The sequence below is a fragment of the Rhopalosiphum padi genome, chromosome 1, assembly GCF_020882245.1.
Source record: "Rhopalosiphum padi isolate XX-2018 chromosome 1, ASM2088224v1, whole genome shotgun sequence".
Classification (NCBI taxonomy): domain Eukaryota; kingdom Metazoa; phylum Arthropoda; class Insecta; order Hemiptera; family Aphididae; genus Rhopalosiphum; species Rhopalosiphum padi.
This window is the reverse complement of record NC_083597.1, coordinates 88,229,392-88,255,658: the sequence shown is the minus strand read 5'-3', so window position 1 is coordinate 88,255,658 and position 26,267 is coordinate 88,229,392. Positions and strand designations below refer to the sequence as shown.

The following is a 26,267-nucleotide window of genomic DNA, read 5'->3' as shown; positions in this document are numbered from 1 at the left end:
ACATTTGAATATTTTACAGAAATCCCCGTGCTTTTTAATTAATTAGCTGCATAAAAATAACGATACAATAAAATATATAATTGTACAGTAAATACTTCCATATTATAACGAACTTCCATTTAACGAAATTTTCTGTTTAACAAACTATTTTTGTGAATACCATGACCTTCATTGTTAATCATGCGTAAATTTATCTCTGTATAAATAATCTGATGTTTATATACAACGAATAAACTATTCGATAACAAACCTGTTTTTGTAAACGAAATCGAAACATTTTACGAAAAAAGTACAATTTATAAAAATAATAAAGAAACGAAATTCACTAATTATTTCTCAATAATAAATTTAATGGATAAATATTATGTTATAAGATAATGAGATTTATAATATGATATGTATTTGTTGTTTATTTTTTAATAATTTTTAAATTTTTTTTATACAATATAGAATATAAAATATGTAATTATGTAAAAAAAAAATATGTACCTAATACTATTTAACGAATTCCTCTATATTACGATTTTTTTTTCCCCCTGCGACTTCATTATAATCATTATATTGAAGTTTCACTATACTACACTTATTAGTTATTGTACATACCTAGTAATAATAATAGTTTAATTATTAATTTAAAAAAATAAAAATTAAGTCCATATTTTATCATGGCTCTAAAAAACTCACAAGATACCTTTTTTGATATTAATAAATATTCATGCTTTTTTAATCCCAAACAAACCTAAATCTTACATCTTTCAATTAAAAATAAACTAAAAGAGTCAAAAATTTCAAATATCTACAAATTGCACAAAAAAATAAAAATCAAGTAATTAAGTCAATTAATACTATTTTACTACTTACTAACTGTATTATTTTATGTATTCCCATATTTTACTTGGGCCTTCACGGGCGTTTAAATAAATAAATATTACATCATGTAAGGTAAGTGTTAATATAAATATTTGATCAAAATTAAAATCGCTACAATTACTAATTTTTTAGTCACAAGTTACAACTTACAATGAATAAACAATTTATATTTTATCAAAAACTAATTTAATGATGGTTTTCTATATAATTTATCAAATTTCAGGATTATTTTGAAAAATTCTGGATATTATTAATCTTAACCCCACCAAACATTATCAACGAAATCCAATTAGCTACCAGAATATAAATATATAATATGTAAATAATTGTCGGTACGGCGCACCGTACGTATCAATAAAATAAGTTAATTTACAATATTATTTTTCCTTAAATGATTTTTCAAAAATAAACCCCTTAAAAAAAGTCAAAAACAAAGATACATAATATATTGACTTGAAAATAGATAAGTATAATCATTGATTATATATTATTATGATTTATAAATTATAATTATAATCAATGATACATAATCAAAAATATTTAAAAATAAAATATATAAATACTTATTATAAAATCAATACACTTATTACTCCGCTCAAAATCTTAAATTTAATAATTATTTTATTAACTATTTAAAAAATAAAAATAATATAGAAACATCTTTTGTGTTTTAGCTTTTATTTAAATAACCACCATAAATAGAAACACAAATTAATTTATTCAAGGTACGAGTTTATGACATTATATTTAATTAAATGATTATTATTTATTATTATTTAATAGGTACTATAGGTACCTACTAAAATATTATTTATTACTTTTTGCATTTTATTTATTATATTACTGCTTGTAAAAATATTGTAACACCTCAAGAACTACAACAAAATAAAAAAATATTTATAACTTTCAAGAATTTTAACCAAGCATGAAGCAAATACTATTCATCGTCATATAGAAAAAAAACAAAAATTTCTTTAAAAGCTTAAAAAGAGTCAAAATATTTTGAATAATACTATACCATGTATAGAAAATAATAGGTACCTAATGTAAACATTTAGTGCAAATCTCAAGTTTCTACGGCTTCTTCGTTTTTGAATTAAAGTAAATAACAAAAATCTTTAAGGAGAAATAGTTATTATACAAGTGAATAATGAAATCCATTATCATAAAAATTTTAACTTCAGTCATAAAAAATTAATTTGACTTTCCGGTAAAATTTTTTTTTTTTAATAGGTTTAAAAACATAATATAAAGAACTTTGTATTTAATTTTCAAATTTTATTATCTATAATCGGAATATGTTCATACATTTTTCGATATTTTTTAATTGGAATATAAACCTCTCATTAGGAATCTTGTATTAAATTTTAAATATTTTTACCCATTTATATTAATATTTCATCATTTATAAAAAAAAATAAAAAAATTTCAATTGTCTATAAAAAAATCAAAAAGAGTTTTTTTTAATTTTACTTTATACCTACGTAATAATTGATTAAGTAATTACTTGTCGAAAATTTCAAGTTTCTATAGTTATTCGTTTTTAAATTATAACAAAATAAAAAAATAAAATTAGTCAAAAACTAGTTTAACTTAAAAATAATTTTCGTTTTTACTTAGTTTTTTTTTTGTTTTGTTTTCCGAACAAACTTTACTTTTGACCATCCAAATAGTACTTACTATAGATCCTGCAATGTGCTACCAAAAACCACCCACAAAGTGAAAAATCGAAGCATTTTTATTAGTCCAAAAGATGACAGACAGAAAAGATCACATATTAATATATTATCATTGATCATTGTAAAATCAACACAGCATTCATCGGTCCGCTTAGACTCTAAAAAATTTAAAAATTTTACAAATAAATAATTTTTAATGATATATCCTAATCTAGATGTCATGTATATTTTAAAGAGTCAACCATTCCATCTATTTTCCTTTGGGAAAATCTATCGTCTTATCATAATTATTCATTAGGTACTTCATTAGTGATTAGTCTCACCACTAAACCACTTAGATTATAATAATAGAAATCAAATGCGAGATCAAAATGTAGCTACATTTAAAAATTATCACTACTTTTTGGAGCGCATTCTGGTGGATACGTTAAATTCTGATCATATATTTTTTTCACTCCGATCGGCAATCCGGCGTACAACAATACTTCCGGCGGCTGTGTTCGGCGTCCTTCCTCATTCCTCTGTATTTAATGTTTTTGATTACGTCTGTTATAGACATGTGATAAGCACCAAATCTACTATCTATGAAGATTGGAGCTGCTGTCTGCTATTTAGAAAATAATTTATGATTATTTTTATTTTTATTTATTTTTTAATGAACAAATCATATTAAAATGGAATTATACTATGTAGACATTGTTCTAATAATTAATCTTATACTTCATTCAATAATTTTGACGAAATGTTCTGTTGGGAACTTTGAAATCATAAAAGGGATCCCAATAGAAAGTAAGTTTAACCAGTTGATATTCCATACAATGTTGAATAATGTATAATAGACATCAATTATAATTGGTGCTTATTTAGAAAATAAAATGAATTTTAAATAGGTATATTCTATATTTTATATCATTTATAAAATGTAGCATTTTTTATGTGTGTGATATTTATAATGTTTACTACAGCCTTTGATACCTTTGTCCACTGTCCAGTGCAGTGGCGGCGTGAATACCTAGCTATTTTTATGAGATGGCTGCTTCATGAAAAAATGGGGGTCCGTATCCCAATTATTTCAGTCTCCAGGACCTAGACAGCTAGATTAGTCTATAACTTATACTCCCATAATCACACCTTATGACATACCAACTATACCTAAATAAATATTAGGCATCCTACGTTATATTATTAAGAAATCATTTAAAATGTGAGAAAAATTGGTGTGCGGATACTTATTTGAGGTAATTGCTTCGTAGAAAAAAAATTTCATTCCATCACTGACTTTGTCTTCATTTTCCTTAAAATAAAAAGTATCTTTCATTATTTAAAGTTGCAACAAGCAAGTTTTTGATAATTAATTTCATTCTTTTTTAATATAATATGGGAAAATATTTTATGATTAATATGGTTTTAATCTAGGTTTGGATATATTTATCATTAAATATATTTATTTCAAATTAACCTAACACAAATATTGTATAATATATAATATATATTAAATATAAGTAAAATAAAATAATAATTTTGTAAATAGCTAATAGATATTATTGTAAATCATAGAAATTTAGTACAACAGTTCTTCTTGTTATTGCAACAAAATTTTAAAATTAACATTGATTTTTCTAAACTAATTTTTATTTTCATATGTCAAAATGACATGCCTAGATAATTTGAAAAACTGAAAAATAGTCAATATTAATTCATTTCATTATTTTAAATTGTAATAATATACCGTATTTAATCATAATTTTCTCATGATCATTTTGACATTGTGTTTTAGGAGCCAAACTATATGCTTATGGCAAGGACTTCTCATGTTTGGATGGCAATTTTACTATTCCTTACTCATATATTAATGATGATTATTGTGATTGTATTGACGCAAGTGATGAACCAGGTACCTCGGCATGTCCAAATGGCACATTTTACTGTACAAATAAAGGACATTTTCCTCTTGTTGTGCCGTCATCACGCGTGAATGATGGAATTTGTGGTATAACATTTAAGCACGTAATATAATATTATATACAGAATATATATATAATCCCAATGATTCTAATTCTAAAAATAGAAAAACAAATACAAATTTAAATTTTTTAAATTTTTATATTTGCTTAATATATACATTATTTATATGATAATGTCTAAGTAATAAGTACTCTGTTATATTCAATTTAATAATTATTTTTTTATAGTTAAGTTGCTTTAAAGTATTAATATTATATAAAATATTAATACCTATAAAATAAATATAATGACTGATTTAAACTTTTGTTCTTTAAAATTGTATTTAAAAATACAAATGTTATCTTATTGCTATTTAAAATTAAACTAAATAATTATTAAACATCTAATCAGTATAATGATATTATTGATCAATAAAAGCTCTAGTCCAGGAATATAATCATACCAGATACTTTAAAGTATATGCAGGTACTTCCCTATTACAGGCAATTACAATCCGAGTAAACTATTATTTGAACTTAAATAAATTTATATTAGTTTGTTTTATCTTATTTACTTTTTATTTACCATAACACCTATAATTTAAGAATAATATTATCATTTTAATGTATGTTACATTTAAACAGATTGTTGTGATGGGTCTGATGAATGGGCTAATACAGATGCTTGTGAAAACACATGTGAAGATCTTAGTCATGCATCTAAAAGTGAAGAAAATAGAATACATAATTTGTATGCTCTTGGATTTAAAATAAGATCACAACTTATAAATAAAGGCAAATACCTTCTATCACAGAAACAGGTCAGATATTTTATGTATTATATTATACACATTGGAACAAATATAAATGCATAGTTTCCTTTACGTTCACAGTTCTACCCATCCTCATTTAAAAAATTAAAACATTAAACATTAATTACAAACTCATGATTCTTATAACTCATATGTTACCTGCCTATCAAAATATTAAATAACATGTTATTATTTCAAAATTATTTACAATTATAGTTTTAATATTTAATTTAAGACAATCCCATTTAAAACATAATATTTAGTCCCCTATTATATATTATACAAAAAATAATAACCAAATAGCCTTATTAATTATCAGTTACAGGTTGGTATAGGTACCTAGTACCTACAAACAGTACAAACTATAATTATTTAAGTGTAGAAATAACTTAGCAACAGATTTTTAATTTTTAATTCATCACAACTTAGAAAACTTGTATACATTATGAACAATTGTGATTGTAAAAATCAAAATTGTAATCACATTAATGTTTATATACAACCCCCAAGAAGTAAATCTTGTGCAAAATATGGAACTTATATTCGTTCAGATATTCCTATGCAGTACAAAACCGAACAAAAGTTGTCTTATAAAAACCAACCTATTAATGAATTAATTAAGATTGATTCATCTTCAAAAAGTAACTGCTTTGGAGATAATTTAAAATTTGGTTTTCAATATCCATCAGAAACAATTCAACAGTCCAGTTACAAAAAATTGATATTATCAGATAAGTTGCTTATTAAAAAACCAAGAGACTGTTATGATTTAATTGGACGTGGTCCAATAAACTTAAATACTACTAAACAAATTGATTTCCAAAGAAAGAATATTACCCCACAAAGTAAAGTCCATAATATAGTTTTATAAGTTATTGACAATAATAATCCTAAATATAACAATTTGAATATATAGGTAGACACTATGAAAAATCTTGTAATATTTTTAAATTAAATACCCCAACTGAAGTTCTGCCAACAACATATCAAACGTCATATAACAATTCTAAAATAGAAAAAAGGAATATTGACACTTTCAAACCTAAAAGTACTTACATTACCCCAACAAGAAAAATGGAAACAATGACAACAAATAATTTATCTTATAAATATTGGATTAATAATTCAAATAATTCAACTATAAAAACTAGTTACAATTGTCAAACAAAAAAACCAATAGACTATCAAACTATGTACAATTATTACTATAGTGAACCAGGAACATATACTAAAAAAGTTACATTTTCATCAAATGATGATTTATGTATCAAAGAGTGTTGTGATTGAAAATGGTTTAATAAATATTTTAACACATTTAAGTTATGACATTTTAAATTTTATTTTATTAAATAATTAATAACAAGCCAGGCCCTATGTGTCTAGAGACAACATAGGAGAAACAGAGAGCATGTAAAATAGTAAAATATTGATGCAACTAAGCAACATTTATCTACATTAAGTTATAGTCCAATTGAGTTAAAGTTGTGACAAGGTTATTGAACTTACATTGTAATAAGTACATTACTGTGAAAGATAAAAGTAATCGAGCAGAACATTTTTAAGTCATTTACAAAGGCGAGGAGGTTGCAATTTAGTATTTGATACTATTAATAAACAGTACAAAAACTAAAGTAGAAAAGTATCTTTGATGTTACCAGAGGTTATAGTTAAAATCATAGACTTAAAATCATAAATTTTCACTCATTTTTTTTTTATCCAACAATCATGATTTGACATTGAGAAGACAAATTTGGTTTCCCAAAACTCGATTTATTAATTATTTCTTCGAAAAAGAAGTCAATTATTAATCTTAATTGAAATCTTTGTAAAAGAAGTAAAAATTACATTATGGCTTCTAAAATAAAATTATTAAAAGTAATAAGGTTTATGACAGCAAATAAACCTGGTCTCAATCCACATTATTCATCAATTAGAATAGAAATTGAGCAATAATGTCAAAATATTGTTAGATTAATCATTAATATATAAATAATCTTATATTAAAATGATACATCTTCATATCAAGTTGATAATTTTTATTTTTATCAATAATAACAAAATAATCATAATAAACTTTTTGAAAACTTATTTAACATTTAACTAGTCTCCTGAAAATAGTTATAGACAATGAAGTCGGATCATATTATAACTTGTAGTTTGAATTTCTTGAGATTCCTAACTTTATGATATTTACCAAATTTTGGAGTAAATTTATCAACCAATAATAAATTCATATCATAATTTTTTTATTTCACTTGTGTAATATTATAAAGACCCAATGGGGCTAGTGGCTAGTTAAAAGTTAATAATTTACTAATATATATAAAACATATTTTATAAATATTTTCAATTTTGTTTTATTCTTTAGAATAAAATTATTCACCTACTTGCCAAAATAAAAGATGCTAAATTTAATAGAAGTAGTTTATTTTATGACAAAGAAATAGCTAAAGAAAAGGAAGAGAGAGCAATAGAGGAGGAAAAATCAAATCAACAAAATAAAGCTATCAAAATATTTAATGAAATTGATACTAACAAAAACAATAAGTATAATTATTTTAACACTAAAAATCAAAATTATATAGAAAATTCATGATAAAAAAATGTTATTTAGAATTGAAGTGGAAGAAGTAATAGCTCACAGTATTTTTGATCAAAATAAAGATGGATTAGTTTCACAAGATGAAATTAATGTAAGTTTAGTATATAAATTAATAATTAATAACATATCAATAAAATTAAAATATATCTAGTACTTTAATTATTTAGCTATTGAATTAAATGATCTTTGCTTCATTTAAAATATTTATTATATTTATATAGTATTTTATGGAAAATAAAAAGGAATTTGACGTAAAAGATTTTATGTCAAATGGCTGGAATCGTGTAAGCCTGTTAATTTTTACAAAATCTTTTGATGAAAAACAACATCTAGATAAAAAATATACCAAAAAGGAATTTCTAAATCAAGATTTTAATTATAATTCCGAGAATGAAACTGAAAAATATAATATTGAAGATATTGAAGCTGTAAGAATTAATAAATTATTATATACTGAAAAAACCAAAATCATAATTGATGGTAATTTATTTTATCTATACAATTTCTAAATAAATTTTCATACAATTAATCAATACAAAATATTTCAGAAACTAAATGTATAAAATGTATGATCCAGGCAATTTCTGTTCCTTTGTTACTCATTAGGAGGATAATTTGGAAAAATCTTAGGTTAAAATAGTTCAAAATTGACTACAGTTTAATAGTTTGAATCTTAGGTTATAAAATAATATAAATTAAATTATAAAACAATTTATTTGTTTTACATAAAAATTAAGTATAATCAAAAATTATAGTATAGTAATCAGTGTAAACTGTAGATCAAGCATGCCAAATATTAAGTATCAACCAGGCCAAAAATATTGAATAAAATATTATGCAAGTACCTAGTTCAAAAAAAAAATGATTTTATTGTCAATTAATTTTCCAATGACATTGGCGGCCACAGACCACAAATAAAAAATTGGGGATGCAATTGACTTGCCCAATGTTAATGAAATGTAATTTATGTGATACATTTTGTACAAATTTTTATTTTAGAATCAAAAAAAGCTCATGAACTATTTGAAGATGCTGACAGAATAGTAAAAGATCTTCAAAATGAAGTAAATGATTTAAAAACATCATTAAGTAAAAATTTTGGTCCTGAAAACGAATTTGCGGCTTTGGACGGACAGTGCTATGAACTGAGTAATGATGAATACATCTATACATTATGCCTATTTGAAAAGGTAAGACAAAATATTTTTATGCATACATTTGAATTGCATGTAATGTAATAGGTAGTATATTAAGTGGATTGTATTGAGTTTATTTGTTATAGATAACACAAAAGCCAATAAAGGGAGGACCAGAAGTAAACTTGGGTGTCTGGAAAGATTGGACAAACTTTATCGATGATGAACCTCAATATCACACCATGCTATATGATAGAGGACAATACTGTTTGAATCATTATCAAAGGTTTGCTTATGTAAGTTTTTGTCACATGTTACATGTATGAATATTGGACAATTATTGTATAACTGTGTTTTGTGTACAAGCTACAATTAATATTACAACACTTTTTGCATCAAATAGTATTATCTATACTATTATAATAGTGTGATATTGGTATTAATCTCATATTGTAATTTTAAAAACAGGTTCACTTGAGTTGTGGCTTAAAACCCAAATTCATATCAGTGTCGGAGCTTAATCGATGTGAATACATAATGGAATTTGAATTACCCTCAGTATGTGTGATACAAGATACTAAGTACTTAAGAAAACCTGAACGAGAAGAATTATAACTGTCAATTTAAATACTTTACTTAAACCATTGTGTTTAACAATGTATGGTAAACAAGTGTTTTTTTTTATTCCTCATAAATATAAAATTTATAAACACGTTTATAAAATAATGTACATAATAGGTAGTATTATAAGTACTATAAATACATGAATTAATATCATAATATACTACACCAGGGGTGGCCAGCTTGCAGTTCTAGTCATTGTCAGATGCTGTTCACATCTTACTTATAAAATCAAAGTTGACCTATTATTATGAATTAAAAACATTTTAATATTCATTAATAAAAAATTATCGAATTATATAAAATGTATACTAAACATTTGTATTTATGTGGTCCGCAACATTTTCATGTTGGCCACCATTGTACCAAACCATGTTACCCCTTTGTTGATAAAATAAAATAATTAATTAAATTAATTGAGTTAATTATATTCCTTTTTTATGTAACTCTATTGTTATTCTATTATTAATAGCTTCAAAAATTAATTATAAATATGTTAAGAGTGTTGGAGGACGAGATAACATGTCTTGTCGCAAAGACTAAGATTTTATACAGGTTGTATTTTTCAGAAATGGTAACAAACATCTAAGTATTTACACATTTTTGAGTACTTAAAATCTTTATAGTTTTTGTCACTATTCAAAATTGAAATCCAATGTTATCTGAATAATTGAATAAAGCTTTTTCACAAAAAAAAAAATGACAAAAATGCAACTATTCAAAGAGGCATGTGTTTCCTGAAGTTACTTATGGTCGTTAAAATACATTGATTTTAATGCTTGTATAGCCAATGTACAACATAACTAAGAATCACCTAAACCTTTACTCATTAATAAAATAGAATAACTTTATTTCATATAAAAAAAAAAAACCAGTATTATTGAGCAAAGTACTTGGAATATCTCTTGATTACAAAAAGTTGTGTGTATTTAAAGTTTAAACAAGACATATAGTAAGTAGTTTGCATAGTATTTATGTACATTGATTTACTTCTAAATGTCAGTTTTTATAACAATTGCTCATATTATTATGTGCAATTTATGTCTATAGAGTTATCTATTGATTTCAAACAATGTGTTTAATTGTAATGTTACTTACATGCATTACACCAATGCAACCTGGAAATAACTAATAATTTTCAAATAAATTATCAATGAAAGGGACTTAATATACATAATATTTATTTATATGAAGCCATTAAAATGTAGTGAAAAATAGTTGAGTTTTAATAGTATTACTTATTACCATCAATCAACATAAATTCACTTTGATATAAAGTTTTAAACCATATATAGATAGTGAAACAATGTAACTAAGTATAGTATTGAAATTAAAATATACTAAAGATTTGTTAACTAATATTTATAGTGAACATTTCCTAGTGTTAATACTATTTTAATAACTTCATATAAATGCAGTAATAAATTAGAAATCAAGGTTATAAGATATTAATTCATTAATCACACATTTTAAAGGAATCAAAATTCACATTTTTTTAAATATATTATCAGATAGCATTATATTATAATAAGTTTTGGTAATAACATGCTGATTGTATCCTAATATAATGATCACAAAAATTAAAAAAATTAAATAAAAATACTAATAAAAAATGATTTTCTTAACATCTCGATCGAACATGAACTTCGACATGAAAAGCTCGTTAAATTACAATATATATAACGTAGTCAAATTATGAGTATTATAAATGTCCAATGAGGCCTTTGTTGAAATAGTAAACTTAATTATAGTATATTTTTTTTGTTCTTTCGCAATAATAAAATTATCCCCAAAGGCCAAAGGTCTCTTTCACTAAGTATTAGTCCTGTATTTTAAACAATTTAACTAAAAAAAATTATCATTAAAAAAAAAATAATAATAATAATAATAATAAATAATAAAATTGAAACAACTACAATCATAATGAATATTTAATATTAGGCGTGTATAAAAAATAAGACTTAAGAAATAAATACTTGAATAGTGAGTATAGTTTTGGCACGGATGTCCTACTTATAATCCCTGTAAGTCATCTGCACCTTCTGATCAGGTCAAACATATATTTTATCATAAATATATATATGTATAAAAAAAAAAAAAAAAACAATTATTAATAAAATATACATATGCTACATCTGATCACAAGGCAGAGTGGAAATAGAAATCTTCTAATAAAATAAGTAAAAGTAATTTGAACAGGAATTATAACATAGTTTTATATTGACCAAACGTATTTTTAATTTAAATTAATGTTGTACATTTAACTAGAAATAATTAAAGTATTGCATTTCGTTGCTTTTATACTATGATTTAAGTAAAATGAAAAAGAAAAAAAGTAGTTGAACCAGTGAACTGTTCAAAAGATATGATCAATAGTATTGTTTATTGATGTTAAACAATAAAATCATGTACCTATTGAAAAAAAAAATTGTAGTAAAGCCTATGCACAAATCAATAGCTCCTATGAATACTGGAAGCACGATTTTGAGAAAAATAAATGGGGCAGGAAAATATTTTAGATAATCGAATAACACTATAAATATATATTTTTTAAATTTTTATTAATAATAAGACGATAAAAATAGCAATATTAAAATCGGATCTCAAAACAAGATGTCAACTTGTTAAAGGGGTCCTCTGTATAATGTTCTTTCTTTGAACATAAATTTCTATTGATCGGGATTCCAAAAGTTATTTGTTTTTTGTTTATCATTCAAATAAATATATTCAATACATGCTTTTAACTGAACAATATTATAAATGATGAAAACACACTTCCCTGAGCCTAAAGTGTGTTTACATTAATTAAAATATGACGAGGACACTCTTGTTAGGTCCTTTTTTTAATTTAAATAAAAAAATTCCATTTGTTTCACTTATATTCAAAAGAGGTAACAGTGCTTGCGTTTCCTTCTTGGTTTTGCTTTACGTTTTTCTCGCAACCTTTGTTCTTTCTATAAGATTAATAAATAATTATAATACTAATATATACACACTATTAAATGACTACTTACATCTTTCCTAATTTCTCTGACCAAAGTGTAAAATGCTTCATCGACTCCTTGTCTCGTTTTAGCAGATGTTTCAATAAATGGTACACCATATTGTTTAGCTAAATCAGATGCTGCTTTAACATCTATCGCTCTACTTTGTAGATCACACTTATTTCCTACCACTGAAAAGTAAATTTAATTTAATGTAAGTAATTAATAAATCGACATTTCAAACAATTTATAATTTATAAAAATTTAAATATCTGAATGGATAATTGTAATGGTACTTCAAAAAATAAGTTTAAATATTTTGACAAATAAACAAGATTACAAAAGTATTATTAATTTATTATTATAATAAAAGTTCATATAATATTAACTTTGATACTTACAAACCATAGGGACATCCTCTGCATCTTTTACTCGTTTTATCTGTTCCCTGTAATTACTGATATCTTCAAATGATTTGGTATTATTAATAGCAAATACAAGAAGAAAACCTTCACCGGTTCTCATATATTGATCACGCATAGCACTATATAAAATATATATATTATTAACTTTTTGCATTCGAAAGTTACATAAAATATAAACTCACCTATATTCTTCTTGACCCGCTGTGTCTAAAATATCGAGTAGACACGTTTCTCCATCAATTACTACTTGTTTACGATAAGAATCCTCTGAAAATTCACAGCAAAATTATTAATATAAATGATGATTCCATTAAGTACATAAAATGTATCATCCAAAAAGTAATCAACAAAATAAATAGGTAATTACCTATTTAAGTTTGATTAAATAAAATAAAAATTAATATAAAACTAACCAATCGTTGGATCATACTCGTCCACAAAACTGTAAAAAAAAAAAAATAATACATATAAGCTAACTTTAAACTTAAGTAATAGTAAAATGTTTAAACTAGTTATTGAAGAAATTAAAACATACTGGTTCTGTATTAACTGTATTGTTAAGGCACTTTTACCGACGCCGCCAGCTGCAAAACAAAGTCAAGAAATGCATTAAGAATAATATAACATAATATATAAATAGCTGCTAAGGACAACATAGTAGCAATAATTATTTAATTTAATAGTTTTGTAAAATATAGAACTAGTAAATAGACATACGGAAAAATGAACTAGACATAAGTTATGAAACTGGCAAAAATATAGTTTACAAAGTTTAGTATGTATTCGTAAATAATGACTATAAATTATTTCACATTTTACAAATATTCATACACTTTAAACGATAATAAAGAGTAATAAATCTAACCAATAACTACAACTGTCTACAATGAATAATAGTGTGCCAAAGTAAAAATTGAATTATAATTTGATGATGAAACTTTAAGAATGGAAATAGTTTTAAATGAATAATCATATATTAATACTGACCTAAATCAAAAAATAACTCTTAATGGAATGTAATGAAAATGTATTAAGTGAAATTGATAAGACAGAAGAATATACAATAAGTAATGCAAAAATAAACTTTATAGACCTGAGGAGAATCAAGAACATTTTTCAAATCTTTGTCTAACCAACGTCAAGAGTAAGATTCAGGGAGATGATCCCCAGATATAGACCATCAAATAGCATACAATATGAGTGGATGATGAACTAGTTTGGGCAATATATGAGTGAACTGGAACGAGTGTGCTGATCAAATTGTACAGGGCAATTACCAATTTATAGAGAAAAAAAGCCTGAACTTGTTGAGAGGAAGCTTCTGATATCTAGAAATCAGCACGACCAACACACATAGGTACTAGGTATAACCGATCCACAGCCAATAACGCGTTCGTAGAGGGTCAACGAAACGCTAGCCGATAACCATCGACACGGGCAAATCGTATGATTTCGATGGATGCTGGGTACGGGGATCTAACACTCGGACCTTACAATATATCTATACTCTGTCGGGATTTGTGACGATTGCCGGTGGCTTATGGCCTTTGGAGGTGCTCACACACAATCGCTATACGTCCGTGGGTAGTGCAACAACTACTACTTACCACCGACGACGACCAGTTTGTATTCAGTCATTATTTAATTTTTTAATCGGCGTTCGGTGTTGTCGTCGTCGTCGTCGTCGTCTGGTCAGTCAACAGCACAGCAAAACAAAGGGCGCTCTTGTACGGCGTTGTGGTCGGTGGTCACTGGTCCCGTGCGGTGCAACACACCGGTCGGCGGCGTTCGGCTTGACGACGGCGTCGACTTGGACCGCGGAGGCGATGACAATAATCACGGGTAACGACAATATCGCGGAAAAAATACGCGAAACACACCCCGACCGTAATGTGCACCGATTAGCGAAGACGGAAAAAAAGGTGTTTTGGTTTTTTCCTTCTTTCTTTTCTTTTTTTTTTTTTATTATTATTCTCTAAAAGGGGCGTGACATTTATTTATTTATTTTTTGTTTACAGCACAGCCATCTTTTGTACGGCGCACGCAGCCTGTCCAACTGTCCGCTATGTACGTTCCTCGGCGCGCGCGTCGCAGTCGTCGTCGTCGTCCGTCGTAACTCGTTACTCGCACTTCGTAGTCTTCGTCATTGATAACGTAATGTCATAACTCGTAATCATAATAATAATATATTATAAAAAATATCGTCGTGCAACCGCAATGGGTATCCACTATCCGCTGTTCGGTGAGCACCGGTAGCCGTTAGGCCGCAGCAGTTGTAGGTGTAGCCGGTTCGTTTTCAGATTTAAAATTGTTTTATTCCGTTGTTCGACTTATTCGGACGGACGTGATATCATTACGGAAAATCGAAATCGTCGAATTTTGAAAAAAAAAAAACACTGACTTTTATTCAATATTGCAACCACGAATTTGCAAGCCCATAAATAGAAAAATAGTTTCTACAATTTACTTGTTATCCGTTCGGGCCGAGACTATACTCGGTGGTGGTTACTTGTTTTATATATATTTCTTATAATTTGTAATATTTATTTATATGTTATTAACAATATAAATTAAATTTACGATATTATTATCGTAGGTACTCGCCACTATGTAATGGAAATTGGAAATTAATCGACGGGTACCGGTGGGCGGTGGTGATCGAGCAAAAATCCGTGAGAAACGTTTGCGATCGTACCTGATTGCCGTTCGTGTCACACTGGCGACTGGCGACGACGTTCCGTCGTGTGATAACACTAAAACAGAATAGATAATATTATTGCGCCGATAACGTACTTTTCAGTTTTCTCCCCCGCCGAAGACAATGACTCAATTTGTCAATGATAACACATTGGGCTTTGGACACCGACCCGTAGAGCTATACAGTATACATAGCCCATAGGTCTATAATTCTACATAACATTTTAACATTTGTACAAAAAAAGTTTCCTGGAAAAAATGTTTAATAAAAGGATTTTTTTTTTAAAACGAGTAATAATAGAATGATGTTTTTATGGAATTAAGGGCGTTAGAATAAATTCAATTTGAAATACAACTCATTACTCATGTGAAACAAATATATATTTACACAAGTAAACGGTGACAAAATAGATTTCATAGAATCAATCTATTACGTCATAATTTACTGTACGACTATAGATCCTATGTGTGATTTACACTACGCCATATAATCCTAATAATCCTATATTCCTATGGCCTTGGTCGTTGATAAATAATAATGTGATCATTGTGATCTTAGAATGTGACACCAGTACACCACAGAACAATATCACATATCTCTATATATAATATCTTAGTCCGTGGAATGTGATAAACAACTACAGTATTTTTTTCATATTGCACACTGCACCATACACAGACATAATATAGATATCTATATTACGTCTTTGCCACTATTGATAAAGAAAATATCCTTTATCTATGCACTACGAGTAAGCCCGCCCACTCACCACCAGGACTTACCGGCCAACACTATCTTTATTCTATGAACATTGAGCACTGACTACTAAATACTAACTAACTACTGGAAATCGGAATCATAGATTAGAGATTAGATCACATTCCGGATCCATTTGGCGTTACCCTTATTAGTTCGACATTATTATTAATTAGTGTCTAGTTCACTACAATAGTATCATCGCCGTCAGTTGTTACTTGTGTCTAGTCCAGTTTTCTTGAACCACACTCCACAGTCGGTGAATAATTATTATTACTGTTGTTACTCATCAGTGACTGACTAGCGACTAGTGTTTATCTTATACATTTTGTCGTTCACGTATATTCCGTAGCCATGGGAGGACCTAAAGAAGGCGTTCAAAAACAAATACAACAAGACTGGGCGAACCGCGAATACATTGAGGTGATCACTGGCAGCATAAAAAAAATTACAGATTTTCTCAATTCATTTGGTAAGCACATAACATTATTTTGATTGTAGTCCCATGATAAATCGTGGTATGTATTCATCTTAACATACACTCTTTATTCCATATTTTAATCATACTTAAGTAAGCTCTAAAACGACTAAAATACTTAAGTATAATTTTTGTTACCATGGACACATCTATTTATAACATTGTTTGATCAATCTACATTTAAGTTTTTAACCTGTAATCTTATAGTTTTTAATTAAACCCTTTCTTCAACACTTGTTTTTTATCATAATGAAAATAACATATTGTACAGATGTGGACAGGTCAGTTGTATTAAGTAATTTTGAGAAAAGAGGCTGGGTACATGTTGGCCCCGATGATGATTGGAACTTTTACTGGGCTGGTATACAAACATGTCGTAGTCTATTTAGTATTGACAGTGGCTATAGAATGCATGACAACCAAATGATCAATCATTTTCCTAATCATTATGAACTCAGTCGTAAAGATATGTTGATTAAAAATATTAAACGTTATAGACGTGAACTCGAAAGAGAGGGAAGTCCATTAGCCAAGCGTTTGGATGGAAAATACTTATATTTAGATTTTATTCCAGTAACATTTGTGTTACCAGCAGACTATAATTTGTTTGTAGAAGAATACCGCAAGGTTGGCCCAAGTACATGGATTATGAAACCAGTCGGAAAATCTCAAGGAACAGGAATATTCCTTATTAATAAATTATCAAAATTGAAGAAATGGTCTAGAGAAGCCAAAAATAATAATTTCAATACATCTACCATAAAGGAATCATATGTTATTTCTAAATATATTGATAATCCATTACTTATTGGTGGTAAAAAGTTTGATCTTCGTTTGTATGTTTTAGTCACATCTTTTCGTCCATTAAAAGCATACCTATTTAAGTCAGGCTTTTGTCGATTCTGTACTGTCAAATATAATACAAGTGTTGCTGATATAGAAAATGTATTAATCCATTTGACTAATGTCTCCATACAAAAACAAGGGGATGAATACAACGGTATACATGGCGGTAAATTAAGCATTCAAAATTTGAGATTATTTTTAGAAAGCACAAGAGGAAAAACTGTAACTGAAGAACTTTTTGATAATATTGTTTGGTTGATAGTTCATTCTTTAAAGTCAGTGAGTTATATAATGGCTAATGATAGACATTGTTTTGAATGTTATGGTTATGATATTATAATTGATGATAATTTAAAACCTTGGCTAATCGAGGTAAATGCATCTCCTTCACTAACATCTACTACAGCAAATGACCGTATATTAAAGTATCAATTGATTGACAATATGTTAAGTGTAGTTTTACCACCCAGTGGAATTCCTGATGTACGTTGGAATAAATGTCCATCTCGAGAGGCAATGGGAAATTTTGAGCTATTAATTGATGAAGAGTTAGCAGCAAAAGATAAACCTGGACCTTCAAATAAAATTGATCTAAAAGATAGATTAAAGCGAAAGACCTAGACATTGGAAAATTAATTAGTGCGTGAGATAAATAATGTGTAATTAATTTAAACATTAAAAATCTTTTTTATAAATATAACAATAATTGTACTCAATATATTAATATTTATCAGGATTTGATAAGTTTATTAAGTATTAAGATACCTAGTTTACCTACCTAATTTGTAATTTGTTTGTAAATTAGTGATTCATAAAATTATACTTATTTCATAAATGTTAACTAGGAAGTTTTTATTGTGAAATCTATTGATTAATTTATTTTTTTTTTACAGATATGTCATGTCGATCCAGATTAGCTATTTTAAATGAAAAATTAACTACACTAGAAAGAAGAATTGAATATTTAGAAGCACGGGTAAAAAATTTTATATTTGTATTAATGTGTATCAAGTTATTAAAATAAAAATATTTTATCTTTTAGGTTACTAAAGGAGAAACTCTTTCATGAGCATTGCTGAACAAGTTGGTAATACTTGTGGACTTAATTTAAATTTCCCAAAGTAGTGTTATTTTACTAGTCTTAAGTAATTTATATTTTTTAATCACGTCAAATTTATTTTATATGTTTATAATATTGTATAATTTAAGATATTAAACTTTTAATTACTAGGACATTGTTTTTGGTCTAATGTTTATTATTAACTCTTTAATGAGTTAATTATTTTTAACTATAACTTTCACAGAGTGAATTTATTTTAAAGAAATTAAATAATTTGTTTTTAATTTATTTAAAACAATAACATCACATTTATTTTATATTTGAGAGGGAGGACTTCAATTCACAGATTACCACACATATTTATAATCTTTATATATTATATCAATGTAAAATCAGTAATCACTATATATATATCAAACTATCATATCCTATGAATAACGTTATATATATCTATACTAATCAAAGGGTTAAAGTTGTATGTTATATATATTTTAAAAAGTCTTAACAATATATCATTATCATTCCAACACAGTATCTTTTTACTATTGACATACCCCATTCTTCAGTCTTACCAATATAGTAATTTATTCAAATAACGCCTGTATGAGTTTTTCTAGTCTATATATTAAAATTGCCGTATTCTTCTTCTTTAGTTACGGCCCTTAAGACCATCCTGAAAACACTAAACTTTGCCACCTATAAAATTGGCGTATTAATAATATTAAAACTCACTTAAATTAACTTATAAATTTAATCCAAATAATGGAGAATAAAAATAAATCTACACACTTAAGTTTTGCTGTAAGTCCAAAAGTCAGTCCTCCAATAACATTTAATAATAAAATAATCCCCATAAATAACTCAATTAAATATATAGATATTCATCTTGATGAAAAAAATATCGCTAAAAATGAAAATTTCATAACACATTCCGTGTTAAAACATATCTGTTTAATTCATCTATAAAATAATTCTCTACAAATAACACTTTAATTTTATGATTAGTTATGGTATCCAAATTTGGATATATACTATTTTCAAACCTGTGTTCGTTCAATCCTTCCAATCAGTTAAAGTTAACATATTAACATATCTTATTCTCTCACCTGCTTCCAATCACTATAAAAAATTTCATTCTTAACATTATAAAACATCCAAATCTCCCAATTTTTAATCTTTTTTCTTGGCGTTTTTATGAGCGTATGAAATTTAATTTTTTACACAAATAATGATATATCCTAAAACGATTGAAGATATTTGTTGTTATTCAAAAAGTATAAGTCGTAGAAACTTGAAATTTTCACCAGTAGTTAAGATTGGCATTTTCTTTACATAATTTTCTTTTGCAAAATATTTCACTAATGTCTATGCACTGTTATAGGCTTTTGAAATATTCAATTTTTTTAACATTGCTGTATGAAAGTACGCAACCCATCCTAGATCCTACTTTAAAAATAAAATACTTGTATCAAAAAAAAATAATATAGGTAATATAATATATCTTAGACTGACAAGTCATCTCTGTTCACAATCGTTTTTCGTATGCAATGATAATATCTATCATTGCATTCAAATTTAACATACCTATCCATAATAGTGACTCACTCGACACCTAAAGCACAGCAAAACGGTATCCACTTGCCTACCTTTTTTATTTATTTTTATTAAAAAATAAAATTCTAAAACAATAAAATGTACATGTTTAAAATTCAAACTTGTGTGAAGGCGTTCACTTGAGCTCAAAAGTTATAGAAGCTAAAAAGGCAAAATATGCACTAAAAAATGATAAAATATCCATGTAAAAAATGTATTTATATTAAATAATTTAAAAAAAAAGCACTAATTGAACGTGTTTTAACATGACATACACTTTCATAGCACTCTGCTACATTTTAAGTCAAACCATAAAAATAATCAAATGCTTTAAGTGCCGAGCCCTAGTTATCGTAATAACGGCAAAACCATAACTCAAATACTTTTATTGAACTGTTCTGTGATACTACCGGTTATAGAATATTTACTCTTCTATGGTCATACAATATAAATGTCTTAGTTCTTATTGACATGCATTTTAATTTGTTTGCATTTTAATTTTATTTTGACATAAATATTCACAGATCATGTATAAAATATGGATGATATTTTTTAACATATTCTCTAAATGGAAATTTTTACATTTTTATAGTATCTGTTTAGATAAAAATGTATTTAATACCACTTAATAACATTGACAGATATTAAGATGGTTCTAAAGTTGTATGTAAACACCTTGTATTTAGCGACCAACATTAAACAATTATAAGACATTTAATAATTCAAAATAAGTAGCATGAATATAATATAGATATATTATAGTTTAGGTTAAAGAAAAATTACAAAATGATTATAACAAAATGTGTAGTAGAAATTATGACACTATGAAAACTATAACTAAAAAAAAAAAAATAAAACAAATGATAAATTATTAACAGGAATAATTGTTGATTTTTTTCAAACAAAATATTGGTACCTTATATAAAAATTAATGTGAGTATAAATTATAATATTATTTACAACAAACATAATATATATTATATTATTCATTGAATTTGTCCTGTATATTTTCATAAATAATAATGTACATACTTTGATTAATTTCTATAATATGTTAATTACAAAATGATAATATGATAACACAAAAATGTTAAATATATGATGAATATATAATAAATTAATAATGATAGTGAATAAGTTTAAATAAATATACATAGCTCATGTTTGTATTAAAACTCATAATTTTTTTTTAATATTATAATAATTTAGGTATTTAATATTTACTGTTCAGAATATATTATTAAATTATTTTTTTAACTGTGTTCGAACAAATTTTGAATATTGTTTTAATTAGTCTTATTTGAAAAAGAAAATTTTATATCTACATTTGTACGACTTTATCATACTTAGTAAAATGATACAAAAAAGTAGGGTTAAATTTGCATACCTGGTTAATTGTTTATATTTACGTAACAATTCATACCTACTGCTATATTAGGTATTGTTTCTAATCAAATTGAGTATTTATATTCTTTTTTATCTAACTGTTTATAAAAATGAAAAAGATAAACTCTTTTCATTTGTTTATTTTATTCTGATTATCTATTTATAGATATTAAAATACAAAAAAAAAGTTACATCTATAAAATTATAACTAATTGGTAACAAAACAAAATATTTAATTTTTCTTAATTCAATTTAAATGAATGAATCTACAATCATATAAATGTATTAAAATATACTTATATCCACAGAAAAGATTAAACTCACTATCTTCAAAAATAACATTGTAATGTATGACTAATATATTAACAATGGTCTATTAGGCAAGGTGTATATGTATAAATATCATTCCTGAGCCATTACTCCTTAAAAAATTATATAAATTATAAATTTGTATGCATAGAAATATATTCAATTGAGAAAAAATTAATACACATATTAAAGTCTAATTAAAAATTAAAATAATGAATATATTATACCAGTGGTTTGTAGAAAAATCTAAATGTATAATACCATTGACATATCATACATATTTTTATAACATAGACATGACTTAATATAATATATAGTATTTATATTTTATATGCTTATGGGAGGTGTGAATTGGTGAACATTATATTATTATAAAACTGAATTTTATGATATTTAATAATTAATAATTTAAATAAGTAAATAAAAACTGAAAAACCACTGGTTAATGCATACAAATTAATGACAACAAACGCTATTATCTGCATCATTGTATTATTCAATTTATAAATATATATATTTTTTAGTAATTAAACATCCAAATATATAAATGAATGTTTGGTAGTTGGAATGAGTTAGGTAAAATAAAGCTATTAAAATCTAGTTCGCGGCACTGGATATCTTAAAATGAGAGCACTTTCAGCTGACATAATAGGCAATTTGTTTTCACTATGATAGTTCACCAAATGACTGACACTTTCAAACATACGGTCTTTAGTTCTAACTGCGCCTTCTGGATCAATTAAAAGTAAGTGTTTCTTCACATCCCCTTGAAGACCTGTTAATACATATTGTCCAGGAGATCCTTGTGATTCTCTTACTAGAAAATCACCATCCTATAAACATAAAAACATTTTATACATTTTTTCTATAAATATTTTTCATGCATCTCTTTTCAATAATTGATACCTCTTGGCTCTTAATAAACTATTTGTAACTATACAGGTGTCCTGTGAGAATTTACCCATTGTAATATCTCCTAAAATAATGGAGATATCACAATTCTGGTTTTTTAATAAAATTCATAGGGACAAGAACTACAAATATTTCATGTTTTAATTTATTTTAATGTTTATGTAAAAAAATTAAAAATATATTTTTTTTTATTTAATCATTTTCAAAAAAATTGAAGAGCTATTTTTTAGAGTTCATTTTTATAAAAATATTAACGTTTCAACATTTTAAATTAATTATTCTCTTGAGTTTAATATATTTTCTAGTTTTCAAGAAAAACACTGTAAGTGTTTGCCGTACAATCACGCGGGCCATGATTGATACAATAATACCACATTGTATTAAATAATTTTTTTCATAACTAGAAAAAATATAAAAAATCAAGAGATAAATGAAATTATGTTGAAACGCCAATATTGTTTAACTTTTTAGCAAAACATTAAAAGAAATTAGAACATGAAATATTTGTAGTTCTTTTCTCTGTGAATCTTATTAAAAAACTAAAATTATGATATCTTTATTATTTCAGGAGATATCACAATGGGTAAATCCTCACAGAACACCCTGTGCATATATATTTTATTTTTATTTTAATGTAAAAATATATAGATATAAAAAAATTTATATTTGGTCTTCATTTCAATAATTACAGTAAATTAATTATTATGAAGTCATTATTTTAATATAAAAGAGCAAATGATAATTTTTATGTCATAAAATTAGCTTTTTTACATAATATTTATTATTGAGACAATGAAACATAATAATGAAATTATTATTATTATTATATTAAGCTATGATTAATTAAAATTACTTAATTATTACTATTATTAATAAAAAAGTTAAATGAAATTACGCCACTGAAAAGGAGGATATCAAATCAGTTGATTTATTAGATTTGGTGACTAGGATAATGGTAGAAATTTTCTAAAGAATAAGAAAATATGATAATCTTAAAATAGAATTAAAAATCATATAGGTGAACAATTGCTTTTTTAGGTAAGCATCTATCTAACTCAGCTGTGATTAAATCATATCCAGAGCATTTCTTAAAGGAGTATTTATTGATAACACATTTGTTAACATTATACTTCTGAGTCCTAATCATTATATAATATTCCACTTACATGTTTTAGTAATGCTTCAGCATGCTGTCTTGTAATGCTACCATGAAACCAAATTTCATCTTGTAATTTTGGTGCCATTACTGGAAGAGGTTCATGATCCACAAAAGGTTCTAAAATATTTTATTCAAATATAAACTGGTACATTGATTATATTACACACATTATTTGTTTTTAAAAGATTATAATGATAACATACGCATATCAAATACATCACGAGGTTGTGAATTGTGGTTTTTATTTCCAACTACAAAATCATTAACATAGTTATGAGCAGGATGTGGTACAGGTGGTGGAGGTGCTTCACAATTCAAATCTATTAGATTATTTGAAACTAGTCTTTCTAAAATTATAATTTATTTATTGTCATTAGTTACTATAAAAAAAATAATTTAAAATTTAAAATATTAATTTATTTAATTTATTAACCTCTATTACGATGATCATGATACGAGGGAAGAGGTGGTACAGGTGGTGGACCAGTTTCTGGAGGAGATTTTCCTGGTAAATCATTATAGTATTCTCGTTCATCGCGTGTGCTTGAGCTTAAAACTGGTGCAGGTTTTGTTAAAAATTGTTTAAAACGTAAATCAAAGGCTTGGCCAATAGTTGTAATAACATCTTGTGCTAACTCGCCTTCTCCACACTCCAGCACATAACACGCACGCCAGTCTTTTATGTCTTTTGCTACAAATGCAACAAAGTCTATTGTGTCCTAAAATAAACCATACCAAAGGGATATTTAATAAATAGAAGATCATTTAAAATTAAATTGTTCTTACAGCATCGCCCCCAGATGCAAAAGATATCCTAGGCATATCATGTGTAGAAATTACTGCATGTGAATCCCTAAGTTTTAAAGTCAAACATGTGCTAGATATGGACAAAGTAACATTGGATCCAGCATGATCCATAATTGAATGATCACCAATAAGTCTTAAAATTTTTTTATCCACCTATAAAATATAAAAATAAAGGTATTGTTAATTAAATTGAATCATTTTTTTCAATTTTTAATTATTGTCGAACTTGGTTAACTCGAAGTTGAAAGGACCGGAGTAAAAGTTTAAGGTATCGACGATTTTGAGTTAAAGAAGTTCGAGATAACCAATTTCGACTGTACTTTCATATGCTAAGGAATAAAATAATTTGATTTACTTTTCGTTTTTTATCAGCAGTTTTTAGTCCAGCTGCTTCACAAACTTTATTTATACATTCCCTAAGAAAAATACATTATTAATAAAAATTAATTATTTTAAGATTTAAATAATATTTTAATTTACTTGGCTACTAAAAATCGTGTATCAAAATCTAAACTTTTCATAGATGTCAGTACTTCCAAACAGCCAATGTACTAAAATTTAAAAAACAATATTTTAATAATAAATCCAATCAATAATCAATCATAATTAAATAAACTCAATAATTATTAATATTTACTCGAACTTCGTAGCAAACGCTACTTCTCGTAATAACATTGTCTGGATGTAACCAACCTCTAGCTGGTTTATTCATGAAACTTCCCCACGAATCTGGCATTTTAACTAATAACCTAATAACGTACTTCTGAAATTGTTTATTAATAAGATATAAATGTTAGTAATCATTTTTATACTATTTTAATCAATAATATGTTTAAATACAATTACCTATTAAAGAAATATTTACTCAACAAAGCTTGGGTACCAATTGTTTTCCATAATCACAATAAAGACTTCAACAATCACAGCAATAACTTTTTAAAAATGAAATGCACACATTTTTTGTCGAACAAAGAAACTAATGTATAATGTATGTAATTTTTCTTACGAAAATTTTTATTAAAGTACTCACTAGTCACTATAACAAGTTACTACCTACAACTACTCAATACATAATACATTTGTCAACATCTGGAACAATATTTAGTGGAAAGAGTAATTTCATTCATAACTGATTACAATTTTCTTATCATAGTGCTAAAAGTGATATAACCCCCAGAATTTAGTCCGTGA

The 26,267-nt window shown here is 26.0% G+C and overlaps 6 protein-coding genes across 7 annotated transcripts; 4 read left to right on the top strand and 2 right to left on the bottom strand.

The window, feature by feature from the left end:
- The first annotated feature begins 3,049 nt into the window (after positions 1-3,049).
- Positions 3,050-10,079, top strand: LOC132918677 (glucosidase 2 subunit beta-like). The gene is made up of 9 exons (XM_060980085.1): positions 3,050-3,338; positions 4,327-4,539; positions 5,138-5,313; positions 7,673-7,851; positions 7,919-7,997; positions 8,128-8,386; positions 8,906-9,096; positions 9,189-9,338; positions 9,511-10,079. The coding sequence occupies exons 1-9, from the start codon at positions 3,224-3,226 to the stop codon at positions 9,655-9,657; spliced, it is 1,509 nt and encodes a 502-aa protein (XP_060836068.1). The 5' UTR covers positions 3,050-3,223; the 3' UTR covers positions 9,658-10,079.
- Positions 5,391-7,645, top strand: LOC132918684 (uncharacterized). The gene is made up of 2 exons (XM_060980099.1): positions 5,391-6,149; positions 6,221-7,645. Exons 1-2 carry the CDS (start codon positions 5,750-5,752, stop codon positions 6,589-6,591), a joined length of 771 nt encoding a protein of 256 aa, XP_060836082.1. The 5' UTR covers positions 5,391-5,749; the 3' UTR covers positions 6,592-7,645.
- Positions 10,080-11,130: 1,051 nt separating the features above from the next.
- On the bottom strand, positions 11,131-15,435 carry LOC132918682 (GTPase HRas). Its single transcript, XM_060980095.1, has 7 exons — positions 14,680-15,435; positions 13,608-13,656; positions 13,486-13,514; positions 13,255-13,339; positions 13,049-13,191; positions 12,678-12,838; positions 11,131-12,617 (listed from the first exon to the last, which is right to left on the bottom strand). The coding sequence occupies exons 1-7, from the start codon at positions 14,708-14,710 to the stop codon at positions 12,546-12,548; spliced, it is 570 nt and encodes a 189-aa protein (XP_060836078.1). The 5' UTR covers positions 14,711-15,435; the 3' UTR covers positions 11,131-12,545.
- Positions 15,436-16,362: 927 nt separating this feature from the next.
- Positions 16,363-19,083, top strand: LOC132918683 (probable protein BRICK1). Of its 2 annotated transcripts, XM_060980098.1 has the most exons (4): positions 16,363-16,785; positions 16,879-16,998; positions 18,744-18,826; positions 18,893-19,083. In XM_060980098.1, exons 2-4 carry the CDS (start codon positions 16,881-16,883, stop codon positions 18,917-18,919), a joined length of 228 nt encoding a protein of 75 aa, XP_060836081.1. In that variant the 5' UTR covers positions 16,363-16,785; positions 16,879-16,880; the 3' UTR covers positions 18,920-19,083. The 2 variants fall into 2 exon arrangements, with proteins under 2 accessions (XP_060836081.1, XP_060836080.1); XM_060980097.1 differs by having other exon boundaries at positions 16,370-16,998.
- LOC132918678 (polyglutamylase complex subunit TTLL1-like) lies at positions 17,006-18,727 on the top strand. Its single transcript, XM_060980086.1, has one exon. The coding sequence runs from the start codon at positions 17,254-17,256 to the stop codon at positions 18,469-18,471; it is 1,218 nt and encodes a 405-aa protein (XP_060836069.1). The 5' UTR covers positions 17,006-17,253; the 3' UTR covers positions 18,472-18,727.
- A 2,014-nt stretch (positions 19,084-21,097) lies between the features above and the next one.
- On the bottom strand, positions 21,098-26,166 carry LOC132918679 (SHC-transforming protein 1). Its single transcript, XM_060980088.1, has 9 exons — positions 25,923-26,166; positions 25,714-25,839; positions 25,557-25,627; positions 25,432-25,492; positions 25,056-25,229; positions 24,703-24,988; positions 24,473-24,616; positions 24,277-24,386; positions 21,098-23,031 (listed from the first exon to the last, which is right to left on the bottom strand). The coding sequence occupies exons 2-9, from the start codon at positions 25,810-25,812 to the stop codon at positions 22,789-22,791; spliced, it is 1,188 nt and encodes a 395-aa protein (XP_060836071.1). The 5' UTR covers positions 25,813-25,839; positions 25,923-26,166; the 3' UTR covers positions 21,098-22,788.
- Positions 26,167-26,267: the final 101 nt, after the last annotated feature.